This window comes from Rhyacophila brunnea, unplaced genomic scaffold (genome assembly GCF_057557595.1).
Source record: "Rhyacophila brunnea isolate RB1 unplaced genomic scaffold, BYU_Rbru_1.0 scaffold_10, whole genome shotgun sequence".
Classification (NCBI taxonomy): domain Eukaryota; kingdom Metazoa; phylum Arthropoda; class Insecta; order Trichoptera; family Rhyacophilidae; genus Rhyacophila; species Rhyacophila brunnea.
In genome coordinates this window covers 41,827,977-41,850,177 of record NW_028232752.1, presented here as the reverse complement: position 1 = coordinate 41,850,177, position 22,201 = coordinate 41,827,977, and the positions used below count along the sequence as shown (strand labels likewise).

Below are 22,201 nucleotides of genomic sequence, written 5' to 3'. Positions count from 1 at the left end.
TTAAAATGTTATAAGTAAAAAAAAAATCGTCTATTCACGTGGTAGTCGCGAAAATTATGAACAATATACAATGTTAAAAATAATAAGAATTGTTAAAATTTCTAGTCACAATATTATTCAAAGACAAATTAACCCGATCAAAACAGCCTCGACAAACTTCCACTTCACTAACTTTTGTTCTATATGTTTATCCTGGATACAGCGGCAAACACATTTTGAAAATAGCCGATATACTGGATTATTTGTTAGTTTGGGTTAGTTTAAGTTAGATTAGGTAATCCTAACAAATAATCCAGTATATAGGCTATTTTCAAAATGTCTTTGCCGCTGTATCCAGGATAACCGACTTGTACCCTAACTTTAATTACATACATACTATTGTACTATATTTGGGCCATCAAACGTTCATTCCTGTCTACGGCCTTAAAATTATTATCTACGTGCCTATATAACTGTATGCCGTCCTGTCAAAAAGTGGAGGTTGATAATTTAGTATGTAGAAAATAGAAGTTATTATTAGTCTCCATAAAATATAGGGTAAACAATTCAGTGAATGAACACATAAGAGGTGAATTTGAAAATAAATTAAATTAAAAACGATTAAATGAACTAAGAAAATTATAACAATAGGTAGGTACAATATATTACTAATTTTATGCCGTGATGCTTTGATAGTTGAAATTTTCATAATATTTGGATCACTATTTAGTTGCTCATTTATCTGCTACATCATAAAGTCGTAAATATTGTTTTTTTATGAAGCAATCATAAATACAAAAAATTAAGATCTACTTTTCAATCATAGTAGATACCTAGGAATATGGTATAGGTGTTGATAATTTTGAATTATTTATTCGAGATCTTCAGGGAATTACAAAAGTCCACACCTAGAAACCACTGGGCCAATAAGGTTTCTTTTTATATCTCCAAATCCATTTCACTTACACATTTATAGGTAAAATAAATAAAACTATCTTTTATTTTATCTTGCACTGTTCTTTAAAATCGACATTAGGTTTTTTCAAATAAATAACGTTCTGTCTTTTTCTTAGAATATTATGTAATCAGTGGTGCACTTACTTCAAATTCTAAATTTTTTTCTTACGTTTTACAATTTTTTTTTTAATTTGTCACTTATTTTGTCCTTGGGTTTGCTTATCAAGATTTGTTCGCATGTTTATTTACGTTTTTTCTTACCTCCAACTTCTTTTTTATTCAATTCGTTGCGTGTCTTACTTTATTCTTATCTCAGATATAGTTAGTTAGTTAATACAAACCGTCCACTCTGTGGAGGCCCATATGAACCCATTAGGATCGGACATGGTTGAAACGAAATGAATTGGGATGTCTATATAATATCGACATTGTCATAATTATAACTACGAACTCGGTTATTACAATCTCGGACATAGCGAGATCTCGGATGTAATGAGGAAACAGTCGTTGACATTTGGTATATGATTTTCTCCGTACATTTTTATTCACTGTTATAACGAGATACTTATCGGATATACCGAGCTAAAATACTGGTAATGTGTTGATCGTTTAAAGACATTTCGACCCTAAGCAATAAAATCCGATCGGACAGGATGCCGCCGGGGACAGATTACGTTTATGACACTAGTTAAGTGTCTAATTGTTGTTTTCGCCGACAATAAAAATACCTATTCTCTGATATAACGAGTACCGCTTATAACGAGCACATTCAGCCGGTCCAACCTTCCTAGTAATAACCAAGTACAACTGTATATTCCTTATTTTGTTTAATAATAATTCGAATGGCATTTGTTTTGCTATTCATTTCATATCATTCTTTTATTCCACCTCTAGTAGAAATTCGATGTAATTGTCAATTGTACAAGATTAAACTCAATCTTATAAACATTTGTACTTAAATGTTCATTTACTACTATAAATGAATTTTACTGTAGAAAAATATTTATATTAATTCGTATTGACAACGTAAAAAAATCTGGTTCATTGACTGGACAGGATACCCTTGTATTGCCACTGTAAAAAAAACTACTGTAAACAAAATGTAAAAATCATAAACACTTTAAATCAAATCAAATAGACATGTTAGAATTCTAAATATTTTATGAGGAAAATATTAATTGTAAATATTTTTACATAGGTAAGTAAATATATAATAAATTTAACCCGGCCGGCGCCGATGTCACACACCTTGTACAAATCGGCCAAATTCGCAATGCGCATGTGTATAAATCGATGCCACCGCGTCCGTATTTATCATACGGGACTGATTTTTTCACGTAAATTTGGCCTGATTTGTCCTTCTCCTGCCACCTATGACATATTTTAAAAGCATTGGTTCTAAATATAAAATAATCACCAAAGTTTCGAACCAATTCGTACGGCCAAGTTTTGCCGGTCGACAGAAATCAGTTTGAACTGCGCGCCGTGACTGCGCAGTATACGATAGACTTTCAACCGAGCGGGCCATTGCGCGGGATTGTATTTATCGCATACAACTTGAATATTTACCGCAATCGTTGATAAATACTTTGACTGTCTGGTGTACTTATCACATTAAAACTGGCATGATTAACTATTGAACGTATGATTTTATTTTATCGCGATTTTTAAAATACTTTTTGTACTGTCTACCGTGTCCCATTTTAGTGAATGTGAAAATTAATACTGATATCAATAACTATGGTGTGTGAGTTTAATGGTTTCTGTGATTTGGCGTTTCTTAATACTGTAGTTAAACATTTTAAAAACATTTCATAGTTTTATAGTGCGTAAATATGGAGGAAGAAAATGTGCGTACTAATGAGGAATTGGACTCAGATTATGACATGTCGGAAGAGGAATTGGAACAACATGAGACTGATCATGATGTTGACGATACAGACTCTGACGAGCCAATTGAATTTTTGCGGTCATGGAGAACTGGTCCGTATATTCCAATAGTTCACGAATTCAATGATTGTCGATCTGGCGTGACATCGAACGACTTGGACGAATCCTCTCCCGAATGTCTTTTCTTTGAACATTTTTTGAATAAAAATATAATGTCGGAAATAGTGAACCAAACGAATAAATTTTTTAACCATTCGTACAGTGCGGGAGACCTCGGACTGAAATCGCGGTCACACAATTGGACAGACACGTCAGTGCCGGAGTTGTATACATTTTTTGCCGTATCAATGCTGATGACTCGAAATAAGCACACGTCGATAGAGGAACATTGGAGTACCGATCCTTACCTGCATGCAGACATTTTTGGGAAAATAATGGCTAGAAATCGATACCAACTTATTTTACAAATGCTTCATTTTTCTGATCCTAGTGTGACCGCCTCAAATGATAGACTAGCTAAAATTAGATTACTGTTGGAACACACAAGAACAATTTTTAGGGAAACGATGATACCGTATCAGAATCTTTGCATAGATGAGAGCATAATCGTGTTTAAGGGTAGATTAATTTTTAAACAATTCATTCCTTCCAAAAGACATCGATTTGGAATAAAAATGTTTGTGATGTGTGACGTAATGACAGGATATATTATTGACTTTATAATTTATTGTGGGGAAGGGACTGACATACAAGACAATGAAAATCTCGGTATTTCCGGTGCGGTAGTGACAACGCTAATGAAAGACTATATCGGGAAAGGTCACACCTTATGGTGTGATAACTGGTATTCGAGTCCGGCGCTCTTTAAATACCTTCACTCTCACAAAACGAATGCTTGCGGTACAGTGAGAAAAAATCGTAAAGATATGCCAGAGTTCAGCAAACTGAAAAAGGGAGATACCGAGGCTAAGTACAATAGTCCACTTTTGGCTCTGAAATGGCACGATAGGAGGGATGTTCACATGCTATCCACCCTCCACGATGCATCATTTGGACCAACGGGAAAAGTGAACTATAGAACTGGCGAAAACATTGAAAAACCAAAATGTGTTATAGATTATAACAAAAATATGGGTACGGTAGATAAGTCCGACATGATGCTTAGCAACTTGTCGTGTATGAGAAAATCGATCAAGTGGTATAAAAAGGTCGCATTCCACATGATCGACTTATATTTATTAAATGCTTTTTATTTATATAAATTTATTAAATCTGACAAAAAAACATTGGGCGATTTTCAACTCTGTGTAATAAAACAACTAGTGGACAAATATTGTGTGAGAATTTCAAATGCACCCCTGCCTAAGCCGACAGCGTCAACTAGCGATAATCCCGTACGATTATTGCCCAAAAGTGCAACGGGACATTTGCCAGAATACATTTTACCGACACAAAATACCGATAAGCCTAGAAGAAGATGTTTCGTATGCGGGAATTCTAAAAAAAATCCGAAAAAAACAAAACTCTCTCGCTATATGTGCCCAACGTGTGATGTTGCGTTATGTCTGTCACCTTGCTTTAAAATATATCACACATCTAAAGAATTTTAAAATAGGTTTATTATTGTATTTGTTTTTTTTTTTAAATATGTGAGTTCGTGTTAATTTATCAATAATATTCAATAAGTGAAGTGTTTGTGTAGTTTAAATATATTAAAAGGGTCCCCTTTATATTTGTTTACGACTCAACCCGAAGACATTAATATGTGATTTATCGATATGCACTTGAAAATTAGTAACGCTCGATTCGTGGGAACGTATGCACAAGTGTCGAAATATTACACACCGCGCAGAGCTCTAACTAGTTGCTACAAAATGGCGACTTGCGGTAAGTTCTTTCAAATTTGGATAGCATTCGTTTGTTCGAGTGTTTCTGATATTATAACTGATTTATTACGGTTTTTTAGTGTGTCGAAATTATCTTAATGGCTTTGGGTTCTCGACTGGAGCTGTGACATATTTTTTATTGCTTTTTTTAGTATAGAACAAAGACGATAATGAAATTCATGCGTAGTTATGGTGCGTCATACGATTTTTGAGGCAGGTGCCGGGTTAAATGCATTTTTATCAAGCTTATGATTTTTAATATGTGGCGACACACAATATTTTATTTTATATTTTATTGCCATCTGGTTGCGATCGACGAAAGTTTTTAGTAACACATTTTTAGAAATTCATGGTAGATGCCTGTAGATGCCTTTAGATGGCGTTGAAGTCACATTTGATCGTAAATTGAGGCATAGAATTCGCCTTAAACGGTTATTAGTTGCGGAAATCCTAATTATTTGATGTTGTTTTATACTGCCAGAGAGTTTTTGTAATGAAGTAGGTGAACTGGTTCTATGGGTTGAATGTGTATCAGAAGATGTAGAAGGTGCATGCGTTTCCGCAACATCACTTAATTCAGATGTCTGTATATCCTCGATCCAAACTTTTGCAATGTTCAACAAAAAATCGTAAAATTTAATTTTTCACTATTAGTGAAATGTAAATAACGCAATATTTGAAAAACCGATTACCTGGCATAGTTTTCGAAAATATGGGTAGAGTCGCTTTTCTGACAATGCCAATTATTATCACCAACCCGAACCACTTTTTTAACTCCGACATGGTTATGTCTACCCATTTTTTAGATTTAGCTTCGGGACTTAAATTATCAGTGTCAAATGTCACTCCTGACAATCCTTGAAATGGCGTGTTGTCTCTCGGCGGATCATCGTTCCAATCAAGTGTCATGTCGGCCTCAGTTTCTGAATCCTCAGAATCACTCGCGAAGTATGTTGTACGTGGGTGTGTTCTCAAAGGAGCAAATGAGTCTGTTTCAATATCACTAAAATCTCCGATATCTTTCAGTCACTTGGAATATCTGACATACAATCCGCATAGTTTCCCTCTAGAAACGATTGGTCCTCCATTTTAAAAAGTTTTTTTGGAGATAAAACTGATAAAAAATGTATATCCTAGCTAGAATATACTTAGATTAATTATTTTTTCAATTAAATTAGTGCAATAAATATAAATAATAATAGCTATTATTTATGCAATTACACAAGCAATAATCTCCGAAAAAGCGAACGAAAATGACAACGCGATACAACAAGTTCACGTTTATAACGGTTCTCATTTTCAAGATAAAATTTCTATCATGGATGATGAAGCATAGTGGACGTTTCATGGGAAGTAAACCATTAAAGATAAAATATCAAATAGCACGCAATTTCATAGTTAAAAATCGGGTTCATTTTTTAAAAAAAGAATGCAGGTTCATAAATGTCGTTAAATTTCGAAGTTGAAGTGACGATACTGGAGTGTTTATTACCTTTTTTGTTTGTCTCGTGATTCACCCGCCTAGAAATGCGCTTGTAACTAATTACAAAAATGGTACCTATAGGTACAAAAAAATACCGAATGGTGTTACGTCCGCCATCTCTGTAAAAACCCCGAAATATTTTTTTTCCATCATGATTTTACTTCTTGCACATGTCGTTCAACCATCTGTCGATAGATCTTGCAAGCAAATATTAAATTTCATATTTATTTTTCACAGTAAAGATATGCATAAGTCGCGTCGCCGGTCCGTAACGTTGGGTTCGCAAAAGACGGCGGCGGACCGCAAAGTGTTGATCAATGGAATTGATCAACAATAAATTTAGCAGAGTAGGTAAAGAAATTGATTGGTACGTGTGCTACTCCACCGAACTGTGTTGAGTAGCAGATGATAAATCAAATATTGTACTGAGGGAGGCCGCACCTCAGATAGGGGATGACAGGAAAAGAAGGAAAATCATTAAATGTCCTCGATTCTCATTTAGAGAGGAAATCCTTAAGTTTTCGCTGTGTTGACCCATTGAAAAAAGAACAGATTGGATTTCAATGTAAATTTTTCACCGCCAGAGCTAAGCGATGGTGCCCATAGAACGCGTCGAGCGGGCGAAGTCGGCGTATGAAGTGTTTATTCATAACCATAATCACACGTCTCTCGCCGCGCATTACCCTTCACCTATGTAATAAGCGGCCCAAGCAGCACAAAATAATTATTTTTACAGCGTCTCTTATAACAAAGCAATAAAAATATTATATTATTTCGGGGCTTGTAATTAATATTTACGACGACATTATTCAACCAGCGAAATATAGGACACGGAACAAAGAGTTCCCTGTTATTAAATAATTGCTTTTCGCCCGTCGATCGACGACGCCTCGAGCAGCGTAATTTTGGTAGCCGTGTTCAATGAATGGACTTCTTTGTATTTTCATTAAATCGTATCGCCGAGAAGCGAAAAACGGTGACTCAGGCGGCAGGCGGGGCGCAAGGCATCGTCAAGTCCAGTGGGCGCTGGCGTATTTGATTACGTTGTATTTTTGATGATTTACGCGCCACTTGTAGAAATTTTGCGCGAGCGCCGCACTCGCTGCGTCAATGGGCTTTATGCCTAACAATGAGGTTTTGACTTTTCTCCCCTAACTAGGACTCCAATTAGTCCGGATAGGGATTGCATGAGTGGGATCCCACTTTTCATCAATATCGAAAAACTGCTTTTGTAAATCTAAAATATCAGTTTATGGTATTAAGAAAGAAATTAAAAATACTATACTTACGTGATACAATCAAAATGATCAAAAAGTTGGCCGCAAATTTATTTTGAGCGGAAAAACTGTCAACATTTGTTTTTTGGCAGGAAGAACTAAATGAATCTCACGATTTTGGTTGGGTGGATTTTATTTCATTATGTGCGGAAAAGGAAGAACGGCACTGAGAAAAGAATTTGGGTTCTCTGAAAAAATTATCATGACATGCTTTAAGGGAATGTTATACCGAAACATGGATATTGATATTTTCATTCGGTATTACAATCCCTAAGCTTGAATAATCGAGGTTCTATTTTATTGTTAATGACAAAGATTTTAGAATGCTGAAGATTGTAAATTTGTAAATAAGTGTTATGTACTTTGCAACCTTGCACAGAGAGAACTTTTGCTAACTATCTAGTTCATTTTATCCATGCAATTTAGTAGACTAACATGACATCTGCCGCATTGTCCATATAAAAATTCTTTATGGCTCCCAACAAAATTAAGTTCATCGTGACGTGTGGTAAAATTGGCGCGATTGTTAGGGTTGTCAGTTTTAAATGTCAGGCACGCTTACTATGGAATGTGTGCAAAAATGGTACTGATTGAATGTAGGAGATTTCAATGGAATTCTGAGTTTTTGTTGCATCAATTCACTCTGTGTGAACTGCTTTAATATACTGAATCATTTTAATGTCTATAAACAACGACATAGACTTGTCTACATAATATATGATGATAATTATTGCCGTTTATTTGCAGGACTCCACCGTATAAAGACACGACCATCATGAGCGATGTCAATGTGTATGTCGAATTATACCGGCCTAAAGACGAGGCTGTTTCGCTTCCTAAACAATTTCGATACAAGGTACCTTTCAGTATTACAGTTACACACCTATTTATTAATTTAAATAATTGCCTAGGTTATTACTAATTTAAAAAAAACCACCAAGAATTGGACACCATAGAAAAAAAAAATCCATGAAAAAGTGATTTAATATAATATAATACGATTGTCTCTTTTATTAACCCGATCGCCGCGGATGGGACATATGTTGTTTTAAACATAAGCTCTTATACTGGGCGGATGTCGCAACACCTGATATCGAAAATTGAAATGTCAGTAAAGTAGGAAATACTTCACGCATAGTATTGATTTTTGTGTTGAAAAATGCTCTGATTCGTGTTCGTACCGCCATATCAATAACTTTGTCAAAAATATGTTGTTTTAATTTCATAAACATCGATCTTTCGAACCCCCTCGATCTATTGAGATTCGCCGGTACGATTGCATCAGTTCAAATCTACGCGGTATTTTTCTGCGGCTGCGCAGTAGGTATACAAAATATATTTGAACTTGTGTTCTGGATTATGTCATTTATTACTCATGTGTCACCCCAATTGTTTCAAAGTCATAAATCGAACTCATTATTGAAAGTCGGTAAAGATGCGTCCATACGGAATGAAAAAATATATATTATTATATTTTAGAGGATTGCAAGTTTTACCAATAAATTACGAATTACTATGAAGGAATATATAAAACGTATAAAGTTTTGATATAAAAACACACGGGTAGGTATACAATATAATATAAAATATAAATCATGGAATATTGACTTTTCAATTATATTACATATTATCTTCGCGTGCAATTTAATGCTTATAAATTTTCAAAACCTTACCCAAAAAAATGTTTTTATAGCACATAAAATGACAATCACTAACATAACACAATGCTCAATAAAACTGAAAAGTAATCTACAAAATCCAAGTTTCACTAAAAATAAAAATAACAAAAAAATTATTATAATATTTTCAACCAGTGTGGACTCACCTTTACGCTTAAATTAGTATGGCCCATAAAACATGTAAAATGCTGACCAATCCATGCCATGAAATAAAACTGGTGACTAGCCATCCAATATTAATGTATTTGTCATCAATAAAACTTACACTAATTAACAATAATTCATAAGTCACCAATAATTTTTATGGCATTTTGAAGTGTTTTTAATGAGCAAAATAAAATTAGTCAGTGATTAATGTCTTCGCACTTGTTTTGAAGTCAAGTGTTTTGTCATCGAAAATGGCTACAGAGTTTATCGGAGCAAAGCAATATGGTAGTATTTATTAAAGTAAACAGCTAAATTCAACACTCCATTATGTGTTTTAGTGTGGCACTTGGATCCTTATGTATCTAGGCTTGATAACAGTTGTACCCACAATTTTTAACTGACATATTTATTATAAACTGGCTAAGAATAACATTTCGAAAAACCTACCGCGGACAGTATATCTTTTGTATGGAAACTTTATGCACTGATCGGGTTAATGGAGCATTCAATTGTAGTAGAACAAGGAGTTTCCATAACTCTACATGTACAGCTTTTGCCAAGTGTGAAGTGTGTAGACACTCTTATTTTTACTGTACTAAGTATACTATATACCAGGGGTAGTCAACCTGGTCCCCACTGCCCACTAGTGGGCGTTCCAGGTTTCATGGTGAGTGGTAGGGGTTTTAAAAACATACATGGAAAATGATATTCAGTTTATTGATACCTTTCCCTACCTCATATCTTGTGGAATCAGGCTTTAGTGGTTAATCATATTATGACCGAAGAAAGAAACCCCTGAATATTTCTAAAAGAGGAGACCTTCGTTCGTTCATCACAAAAATTGAGCCAAATATCCAGTATTTAGTTTCGTAGTATCAGCCGCAGGGATCTCAATAATAATTTAATTAATTAAATGTAATTTCATCAGACTTCATGGTTCTATATGTGCAAAGTATAAATGTTACGCCGAATGTGCGAAATTGAATATTACATGAAATGGGCAAAATTTTGCCTAAATCATGAAAAATGCAAGCCTGTTGCCTTATTCATGAATTAGGTAAATATTCTGCTGAGTACATGAATTCGCCAGGGTATGGAATTCTTGAACTGTCAACATGACAGAAGAAAAAGTAAATTTAATATGGATGGTTTTATTAGTTATAATTGGACATAATATAATATTATTATTATTAGGTTAGGTTAGGTTTTGTAATTCTGAATTAAACTATTCAACTGAATGTCCATTTTGAGGTTAGCTATCAAGTGTCAACAAACTATTATATGAATTAGCCAAAATTTTGCGCATTTCATGTAATAGTTAATTTCGCACATTCGGTGTAACATAAATAAAAAGATAGATTTAACTACAGTAAATTGTTTTATAAAGATTTATTCTGCCGAACTTAGCGAAAGTCTTTGGTAAGTAATTATTATTATATGCTTTAACTTGCTGTTACTCTGCTTTATAAATTTTATAAAGGAAAATTACTTCCCTACTTTATGAATCACACTTACTGTGAAACCGGCGGGCGGTTAGCAATTTCGGTTGTTTGCGATAACTCTGATTCCACATCTCATACACTACTACCCTTTTCTATAACTACTCTAACCTCATGTTTGTGCTTCATCTTTCCTCAGTGAACATTCTACGCAAGATACGACTCTAATTTCAAGATAACCGAGTCACTTATCCCCGAACAACACTTTCAATTCAAGTCTTTAATTCAAAATATTGGAAACATAATATTCATATTATGAAGCTTTGATGTGTCTTTACGTGCTGTCTTCTATGGCAGTTTGGCAACTGAATTTTAGTATATCTTTCTATACTAGCACTTTGTGGTCGGGCACTTAAAATAATAGACCTTCGCTTGTGGCGGGCATTTTTTAATGATTTGCACAAAAATATGGTAGGTACTCGCTAACTTTATTCTATTAAAAGTTAAAAAAAAATACTCTGATTACTTAATTTAATAAATGTACTCTGCATGTTCTCAATCAGAATTTATGCAAATATTCAATGCATTATATTATATAAAAATAATACTAATTAATCAATCAACACAAAATATTATATATTATGTAAGTGCTAAGTAAGTAAGTATCATACAAATTTATAATGCTACATAATATATGCTTATAAATAACTACAATTATGTAGCTAAACAATTATAAACATTTTTTTTATTTGAAACAGAATAATACATAGGATTTAAGAATGCAAGATTCTTTATTAGAAAAAATATATCTCGAATCCCATCTTTTTTTTTCAATCATTGCGATTTGGTATTCCGCACCAATATGTTATGCTGTATTTTTACGTATGCTGCAAACAACCGACAGTATAAAAACACATATTTTCACGTGTCCCGCTTTCTACCTTCAATACACGAAAAATGTAATTTTACATGTCTGACGACAGTGTGCTGTGTCAATAACCTAAACTGGCGTAATTTTCACTATAGCGTATCACATCACAAACGCCTTGGACATTCAGCCATTGACAGAGCTTGCATATCCAAGAGAATTTCCTTGTGCCTACTCCTCTGCTGCCCTACCTTTCCTTTTATCATGAATTGGAGTAAGTCACATTTCCCATTTCAGAAAATTTAGCTGAAGCAAAGGCCTAAATGTACATATGAAATTGAAATAAAAAAAAACCCCTGGTCTACACATTAATTTAGCTACAATGCCATTTCAAATCAGACATTTGAATATAAAATTGAGTATACATACCTGTGGAAAGATACTTCATCAATTTTGTGTAGGCATACAAAAGCAATACATTGACCATGACATGAATAATCATGTCAAACACTGAGTGCACTAAATGTAAAGCAACAGACTACCAGAGAGCGAGCTGTCATTTTGTTGTGGGGGGGGGGGGGGACTGCCGATAGAAGTAGAAAGTAATAAACTTGGTACAACCACACATACAGATTGTTCGATCGTTGCCTCATTTTGTGATATTCGAGATCTTTCATTAATTTGTGTTTTTCAATGTTTTCAGGTGGCGCCGAAAATGAACAAGCGAAGGCGAGCTGCTGAGAGGTCGTTGTCCTCTCTCATGTCATCCAGTGACGTGAGCACCATGAGGTTGTCCTCTGCCGAGCTGTCCATTAATAATATACCGCTGTGTGTTGCGGACATAGAGACATTTGGGGTAGGTACTTTGAGGGATATATCTAGGAAATCTTATGTAATCAATCATTGTGAACGTTTAAAGCGAGGGATATATAATATTATAGATACTGAAGTAATAAACCGTATGCAGATGGAGTTTTTATATTATGAAAGTGAAGTTGAAGAGAATGTTACTATGACTAATAATTAAATCAGTCATTTCGCATTCCAGATTCATTTGCGTCACACTGCCATCTTAATTCAAAACTATCTTAAGTGAAATTTTAAAAATCTCACCGGAAAACTCTTTGAAATAGTCATAATCAATTGTTTATTTTTTGTACGGACAAATGTATCCATGCAATTTTTGCAACACTATTCAGTAAATTTGATGCATCCATTTGTCTACTTATGTCTAATGAATTTTACTGTTTCAAAGAACCCTCCTGTAAAAATGTAAAATGTGACTTGTTAGCTTTCAGTTTGAGTGACGAGTCTTGTGCTCCGGGATCTATTTACCATAGCCGCACTGAGATCAAAGCGATGCCACATATGGCATTGCTTAAATAAAATTAAAACTACGTCATAATGTTACAAAATACAGAGTGATGGATATCAACATAACATTTTATAACATTTAATTTTGTTTAATTCTCAGATGCATAATGTGATCGTATTATTTATACCCTATTCTTAGGTCAGGTATGTCATTACCCAATGCCGAGCGTTGAATGCGTGTTTTTTGTTTTCAGGGACTTGCAAGCAGTGAGTTTGGCATAAGTGCCAACTACGACCGTTTTGGAGGCAATCCTGACTTTCTTAAAGCAACTGTCAATCCCAGTTGCATTACTTCAAGCTTGGATGCCATTAATTACAGTGAGCTATACAAAATCGAAGGCATCGATAACCTCAACGATGACGAGTTGATGACTATGTTGAAAAATATGGAACCACCGAGTGGTATGGTTTACTTTTAACACTTAAAATTTATTGTTATTTAACTAATATGTAATTCAGATTACTGTCAGACATCCAGTTGCCAATTCTAATAAATACCTACAGATAATAGAGTTTTGCCGTCAACAAATTTGCAACAGTTGACTGCAGCGGCAGCTCTAATATTTATTACTTTCTCGCAAGAACGTTTTTACAATAATCATTTCAACTTTATAATTTACAGGTAAAGCTAGGGGACTAAAATTCATTAAAAATTTAGAAATAATTGATTTTTCAATTTATTAAAACTTTTTGTACCAACAATAATTCATGGCGGCTTAAATTGACAAAAATTTCTAAATACACTGAATTTTGAATTTGATAGGTTCGAATTAACTGGGTTGTATTTTAATATAATAATATGTACTCCTATCTACGGAATTTGTTGATTGTATTTATAATTTACATACCTAGTTCTTCATTTATAGCTGATTGTTTAATAATTTTTTCAGAACTCCAGGCAGATTGCAGCAAGACTGTAAAAAATCTTAGAAATGTTAAGAAACATGATGTCGAAACGGTATGTATAAAAAAAATGTCACATAAGTAGAACAGGTACATATAGGTATGGCATCTTAAGTAGATAAAAATGAAGCCCAAGTTTTGAAGCTAGTAGGGGATTTTTGGCAGCATGTTTTTACCATTGTCCGAATGATTCAAACCCGAGACCCGCGTCATATAAACTGACACGACAACCGCTTAACCATCGTGAGCGTCAAAATCCCCATTTAAATAAGTAATTATAAAATAAAACCTTAAACGTGAGTTCGCAACTATCACATTCTCTTTCACGTCACCCAGAAACAGATTGTTATCATAGCAAGTTCAAGCAAGCTCGAGCCACATGCTAAAAGTATGCAATGTCATTTTATTTGGTATACGTATCAGAACCGTATTGAAATTATCTCATGCGGATCACGTCACCACAAATCTCACGCCACCACTCATCTCATGCGTGATCGAATGTTTTTTCCCCCCCTGTAAATTACACATTTTCTTCTGTATCTTTGTTTTTACTGGTTTGATGAGCATATTTTTAACTTTAATTTAAAATGAAGTTTGATAATTGAATTTTGATTTTGAATTTTGCATTATATTGAATATTTTTTTGTATTATTCCTTTTAAAACACCTTGCGATACCTGTGAGGGTCGTTACCCATGGGCTGGAATCCCGTAGTATATATCGTCGCCTGAGAACTGTAGTGGGATATCTAAAAAAAACATTTTTTTCCATCTGCTTATGAAATTCATTATTTTTCATTGTCTTAAGTGCTGTACTGAGATATTTGGTCTTACTAGTAAAATTTCTTTGTATGAGAAATATACCACTATAAAGTTGAATAAAAAAATCCCACTATGTTAAATGTTAAACTGGGATAACATACATGTCTTACTATAGCACTCAAACAATTTAATAACAATATGTTACTGACAAAATATATGGTTGTATACCTTTGGATTTTCTTTAAATATTTCCTTTATAAACGTATGAGATGATGAACAAGTTTTAATTTTATTAAGAATATAAAATAATGAATTGCTTTAAACCTCAATATCTCAATACTATGTCCCACTACAATTCTCAGGCGACGATATGTTGCTAGTTATCGTGTTGATTTAAAACATACATATAGTGCAAACAAACAAATTTACACTAATGGCTAATATGGAGTTTTCATCACTGTTTTGCTATAAAATACTCATTCATTTATGAAGGTTGTGTTTATGCCAATCTTGAGTAAAAGCACAATACATATTTCATTTACAAGTATTTGTATATTTTTTGTAAAAAATGAAAATTAGACAGTTTTTACTGGTCTCCTGAGAAAAAAGTTGTTTTGGATTTATGAGATTTATAACATTTACAAGATAGAATGATGATATTATATCTTTGTATGCAATTTTAGATGTAGCATATCTTCAGCAATATGTTTCCTGTAATATGTATGTTGATTTGAAACGCATTTTATTGTGCTTTAATTTGATTTGTTATTTTAGGTGGTAAATAAAGATGTAAAAGAAAGTGAAGAAGGCACCACGTCCACTTTAGACAAAGACGGAGACATGGATAGCGAAGATCTCTACCCCGCCCGTGACATCAAGTCTGCTAAAACGGTAAAACATTGGAGGTTGAAGAGATTGTCACCCGAGTATCATCCTTATTCCAGAAAGTAGAATTCTTGTAACACGATAATATGTCAAAACGCTACAATGGTAGCACAACAAGAATTATTTAAAATTTCTTAGTAAAAGTTCCAGCTAATATTTATAAGAGAGAAAAATTCAAGTTAGGTTTTTAAAAAAAGAACCTTATTCACTTATTTGATTTGATAAATTTATGCGAAATATTTATATCTCATTCGAAATAGTGTTTCCTAACCATTTTTGGTTGGGGAACTCTTTTCATATTTTGTAATTTTTTTTCCTACCTGATTCACACATAAGTTCTATGAGGGTAAAAACGAAATGACAAACATTGTCACTTTACGCCTGGCTTACTGGTTACTAGCAAACATTGTATGTGTGTGTGTTTTTTTATAGAATTTTTCAGCAATTAAGTACCTACTGTAATAACAGCTAAATTTTCAAAATGCTTTATTGTTATTAATATTATTTTTTTACTCAATATTACAAAAAGGATTTAAGTTGCACTTCTTACTCAAGCTTTTGCAAATTCTTGTGGACTCCCGCATGAGTTTGCGGAATCCTGGTTGGGAACTACTACTTACTGTACAGTATAAGACATATAAGTTATTCATTGTGTGGTGTTTCAAATCAAGAGATTGCAATTATTGCGTTACTGTTATACCCTGAAGTAAATAACTTCCTCCTTTCTAGCTGTGGTGAAATGTATTATTTTTTTGTGCTTATTCAAATGAATATTAAATTTCTATTTTGTATTTAAAATTTCTAATAATGTTAGATGATGCCGAGAGTAGAGTAATTAAATTACTATTCTGATTAATGGAAAGTATGATCGCAAAAAACTTTTTAACCGATGGGTTTATTTTTAAAATATATTTTATCTGTTGGGTAACGTTACTTTATTTTTTATATTCTTTTACTTGTCCTGTTATTATTGATATAAAATTTTGTTTTATTTTGATACAGATAGTTTACTAAGAAGTTATATTAATTTTGTTCTCATTTTATGAAGCTATGTTATAAAAAGTTGCTAATGTGATAGGTATTATAATATTATGCTTTGGGATGTTTTGCCTTGTCAGGTGTTGGACATTCTTAATTTTTATATTTGAAAGATAGTATCAGTTATGAAATATTGGGAAAATAAATTTAAAAAATCTAAGTAAGGATGGTGATGGATTATTGCATACTTACTTTACGAGTCCCAATTAACAATTTCATTATTTTTATTCTTCTCGGTCCTTTCATATATTTTCATCATCAGTAAAATGAAAGTCTTGAAATCAATTTTACCGGTTTAGGACTTCTTTCAATGCTATGTGCAAACTACTGAGAGAAAAATATAGACTCAGATGTAAAGGTAAAATGCTGATGATGAATGCGAAGCTATGAAGTATTCAGTTCTGCTTTTACTTGTACATAATTGATGAGCTAGATAGACGATGACCCTGAGTAAAATTTAGGCAGTCTTCTCTGACGGTGACCGTGCTATCGCAGTGTCTGTGCTGTTATCGTGCCAGCAAAAATCATTTCATTCTGATGGCTACGTATACGGCTGAAAGTCAGAATGTAAACATACAAATGCATTGTATATGTATCAAAATGGTTCAATACATTCTTTTGAAAACTATAGTTTAGTACTTATGTCCCTCTTCTACTCGTTTCATTAATTATAATGGGTCCCGCGTGGATATTAGTTATAAATGTCTTACATAGTGTACATTAAAGCTATGATTTATAAGTTTTAAAAATCTGTGTTCATTGAATGATTGTAAATATCTTAATTTCCATTGATGAAACAGTTGGGATATTACATTTCATATGTACGTATCAGACGAAAACACATTTCAAAAGGAAACCGTCCCTCTGTACCGATGGAATGTTTTGATGAATTCAGTTTTACGAGAGTTGTGGAACTTTTGTGTGTCCAAAGGACGTGAGCCGAAGGGAGACAGGAATTGATAGCATCGTTTTTATTTGTAAATTAAATCTCTTTGGCCAGTTCAATTGATTCTTGATTAGAGTATTAACCGCATGCTGAAGTTACATAGAATTATTTCATTTTTGTAGAATCAATGATGAAATAGAACTCTTTCCGTCATTTGTCAATCATAGATTTTCTGTTTAATTTTGTGAATAAGTGTCCGAATGTGTACTGATTGTACGAATATTGATATTTATAAGATTTCATATCATTCATCAGCATTATGCCTTCCTCGGTTATTACCAACATTTTTGTTTATTGCGTTTTTCCACTTTCATTCGTTTTGTTTATTTGAATTAATTCCTTTCAGATTTGCTACGAGGCTGCCGGCAACAATTGGCTAATGTCTGTGCATTTTTGTTCAGCAGTAGCCATTTGCCGTTCATTCAACAGTTACTCGTAAACGAGTAGCATAAACATCAAGTATTGAAAAATGAAAAGATAGTATTACCGCATGCCTATATCTATATTTAATATTACAACATCTTCGAAATTAAATTACGTGTTACGATGCTATCGGCCGATTCAATAAAAATAAACATTTACTCCTACTCGAATGGCATTTCAGTGAATGTGAAATGTAGTCATTAAAGTTTAAAAAAATCTTGCATTATATTATCATTATTACCGCACTTTCTATTGAAACAAAATTACATCAGGCAATTTTAATCGGGGAATACTTCTTTGAGAAGAATTTTTTTGGTATTTACACTTAAATATCCCCAGCTTTGAAAAGATGGATTGCACTGAGGAAATGGACGAATTGCACTAAGAAACATATTATTCCGATTGACGTTAGTGATAGGTAGATGTTATTAAATTGACAATAGAAAAATACAGACACAATATCAATAATGTAACTCATTTCACAAATTTAATTGATTGTTCTTATCTAATATATATAATTATAGGTATGTTTTGCACCGATATAAAAGAAAAACATGAATAACCTTAACCGATTGTTGATATATTCTTGTTATTGTTATCAATCTACTTTTTTTCCCAATTACATGTATATGCAATGTGTGTTGATTAGTTCATCGGTGAGCTCAAAGATGTTTATCGAATTGATTGAATTTATGTAAAACTTGCGAGACATGTCAAAGGGACATTTCTTTTAGCAAAAAGCGAGTACAACTGCGAATTTTAATTTGAACAATGAATGACTCACAAATCACATGTGTACATTTCCCTATTTCCCGGTGCAAGCAATTTATTTTCATTTAATTTTGGTTAAGGAAAGTGCGATTAACTACATACGACCTATTTAAATTCAACTGCTCACAAATTTTTTTATATTGTATATTTCTTGATACGGACAATAATTACATAAAAGTAATCAATGCAAAGATACTAGTAACTAGTACAGCTTCATCACAAATTTATTGATCTCGTTCGTTTTATTAGTCTATTTTTCATTTTCCTGTCATCCTTTCTCATTTATTTTATTTAACCTTCCATCTTCATACGAATGTATTATTATCTTTACTTAAGTATTACTAATTGAAGGTAGAAATATATTTTTATTATAAGTATACATATTATGTAAGAAAGTTTGATTTTGTACTGAACATTAATTTAATTAATTTTGGGGAAGGGAAGGAATTAAATTTACATAAGTAAACAGTATTTAATTTTTAATAATTGCAGTTTAAGTAAAGTGATATTGAATAAGTGTTTTTGATTTAACTTTTACTTGTTATAATTATACAATAAATTAAGAATAGCACGGACCATTACAATACTGTTATAATACATAGTAAGGTATTAAAATTTTCAACAGCCTGCTTTTTCACTATGGGAATAATCTTTATTAAACTTAATCACTTGTAAATATATTAATTAATGTGATAAGTATGCGCTTGCAAGTTTATATTATATTACAGGCTTAAACAATTTTTAATTCAATACCAAATTCATATCCGCGGTGGAGTAGTGACCAAGCATCCGCCTCCGATGGGTCACGGGTTTGAATCCCGCCTCAGGAAAATTCACTTGCGTTTTATCCAGGTCGAGGACCTGACGGGTTGAACATTTGCAAAACAGTCGTCATCGGGATAAAGTCCACTGCAGAGGCCAATGCCGTGTATATATTCCACTATTTAAAATATTAATTGAAGTAAACGTGAAATGTGTAAAGATCTGGAAAAATATATGAAGCATTACAGATTTACATTGCAATATTTCACTTAAATATTGAGTTGTATTAATTTTTATTATTGTTTTTTCATTAGGCCATCACGATCATTAACAATATTGTGAAGATGCCTCAGTCCCACAGCAATGTCAGCAAGAGGCTGAATGATCTATTCTCAGAGAAATTATCACACGGTGACAGGTGAGATGGCTGAAAAGAATATACTATAATCTAAATATGAGTAGCATGGTAACAAAGTTGGACAAACGCCACCTCCCTACTCCCTACTTCCCATATTTTCTTTGCATTCTCTAGTAATGTTTATTGTTAAATTTGATGCATTCTCTAACTTAATAAACTGTATGTGTGGAGTTTTGTTACCAATTAATACGCCAACCCCACAAGTTAATAACGCATTAAGTACATTTCTTTCAGCTTTCTTCACATGTTCGTCAGCATCAAGGTGGAGACTGCTTTGATTGAACGGATTTTAAAATTGATCAATAAGTTTGACCTGCAGGACATTTTGAATATGACCAATGACCAGAGAGAAACGGCCCTTCACAGAACGGTGACATACCTTCAAAGTGAAATGATGGAGCTGCTATTGTCCTCAGGTGAGATCTTATTAATTATAAAACACAAATTAAATGGGTGGCAAAAGTAGCCATAGTAGTAGTACATAAATGTCGATTAAACGAGAGTTGGGTTCGGTTGGATAAATTCTTGTTGACATTTCTCTGATCTTGAAAGAGTATTTAGAACAGATTAAAAGCCTAACTGCACTTGAACATGAAAAAAAATGTTTTAAATATATGTTTTAATTTTATGGATAGGATGCAATCCAAATCTGGCTGATGAGAATGGCAACACTCCTCTCCATCTGGCGGTAAAAGATAGCAACGCAGACTGCATGTCCTGTCTATTTAACAAGTCCCTCTACGACACAAAATATGCGCACAAGCTGGATGTTAACATCTACAACAATGGTTAGTGCAACTTCTTTGGCAGCAGTAATGTTTAATCGCCCAAAGGTAAGGAATACGGGAACAAAATTCATCACAAAACATACGCTTCCTACTCCTCCAATGTTGGCTTGTAAGTCTGATGTGTGAAGCGAGTCTGTCTCACAATCCGTCTGCATACATACTTTCTGGCATGAGTATCATACATGAATCGACTGTAGGTATGTATGGTAGTGTATACCTTGTGTTGTGCAGGTCAACAAGTCTGTGTGTGCGCCACGCATAAAGTGTTTCTTGCTTGCCGCGATTGACTTTATTAATTATTATGATCCGGCGAATCAACCACAAGATCTGAAACGGTCATTGTCAGTATTTGTAAGATATTTAGACCAATTCCAATCAATTTACAATCGAGTTACATTGCCATTACTTCTTGCGCATTCATAAGCAATAATTATCAATAATGTTACACGTTATTGAATGTTAGATATTGCTCTCTGCCGGGGTTCACTTGGAAGTTAGCCCATTGGATTGCCTTTGGTCTCAAGGATCCCTCATCACCTGACAACCTAGCCTACATCGTCGTTGGTCCTAAACCCATTGTAGTGCAAACGGCCAGGAGATACCTTTTTGAAAATTGTAAAATATGAATTGAATTAATCCGTATCACAGAGACATTTATTTGCTGACGGCGGCAGAATTTCATCATCAGATAAAATATGTAGTTTATCCAGAATTTTTTTCTGTGTCACTGTATATCACTGTCACAGACTATTACATGATTGATTTAAATATAAAACCTACATTTGAACCATTGTTAATGATTAGATTTCTACCTAGACCTATGTAGTTTATAAATCATAGATTATGTTTTATTTTTGTTTTGAAGTAAAGTAATTGGTATTTTGTTACAGACGGTCAAACACCACTTTTATTGGCGGCACTTCACGGCTCCGTTAAATCTGTTTCAATTCTGCTGAGGGGGGGAGCTGATTGTAATTTGACTTGTCGGAAAGACTGCCGGAGTGCTTTACATTATGCCGTCGAGAGTGGCCACACGCAGTGTGTCAAATATCTGCTGAACCATGGGAATGTTAGTATTTTTGGCTTTAGTAGACTGACAGATCGATGACTAAAGGCGATCAACCGTCAACCTTAGATAGTAATTACATGCAACGATTCAGCCACTAATTCGATTGTGTCAGTGCTTATTGTGAACAGCAACACACATCATGTTGCTAGTGTTTAAAATTATAACCAAACCATAAAAATCTTTTGTCAACCTTGTGGCCATACTGAAGTCTTTCCTCATATTATTTATAGCTTCAAATGTCACCGTAAACAATTGGAGATTGTATTTGATCCAGTAATTTGCTGCTGATGTATTTACTGATATAGAATTTTTGTTTCGTATATATAATTGTCGACATGTAATTGGCGACTTATTATAAAGGTGAATGTTAACATGACAGCATTGTAAAGGCGAGCCAGCCACATGCGGCAGGAGGTGAAACCAAACACCTTTGAGCCAATTGTTGGCATCGGTTGTTGG

The 22,201-nt window shown here is 33.5% G+C and overlaps 1 protein-coding gene across 2 annotated transcripts in view; it reads left to right on the top strand.

Moving 5' to 3' along the window:
* The window catches only part of LOC147079222 (nuclear factor NF-kappa-B p110 subunit-like), a 94,657-nt gene that overhangs the window by 66,644 nt on the left and 5,812 nt on the right, over nucleotides 1–22,201 (top strand). For both annotated transcript variants that reach the window (XM_085954279.1, XM_085954287.1), the window contains exons 9-17: nucleotides 8,220–8,328; nucleotides 12,309–12,461; nucleotides 13,174–13,381; nucleotides 13,870–13,937; nucleotides 15,417–15,533; nucleotides 19,782–19,885; nucleotides 20,120–20,301; nucleotides 20,521–20,673; nucleotides 21,564–21,742. In XM_085954279.1, coding sequence (XP_085810405.1) covers nucleotides 8,220–8,328; nucleotides 12,309–12,461; nucleotides 13,174–13,381; nucleotides 13,870–13,937; nucleotides 15,417–15,533; nucleotides 19,782–19,885; nucleotides 20,120–20,301; nucleotides 20,521–20,673; nucleotides 21,564–21,742 — 1,273 coding nt within the window. The remainder of the gene's footprint in view (nucleotides 1–8,219; nucleotides 8,329–12,308; nucleotides 12,462–13,173; nucleotides 13,382–13,869; nucleotides 13,938–15,416; nucleotides 15,534–19,781; nucleotides 19,886–20,119; nucleotides 20,302–20,520; nucleotides 20,674–21,563; nucleotides 21,743–22,201) is intronic.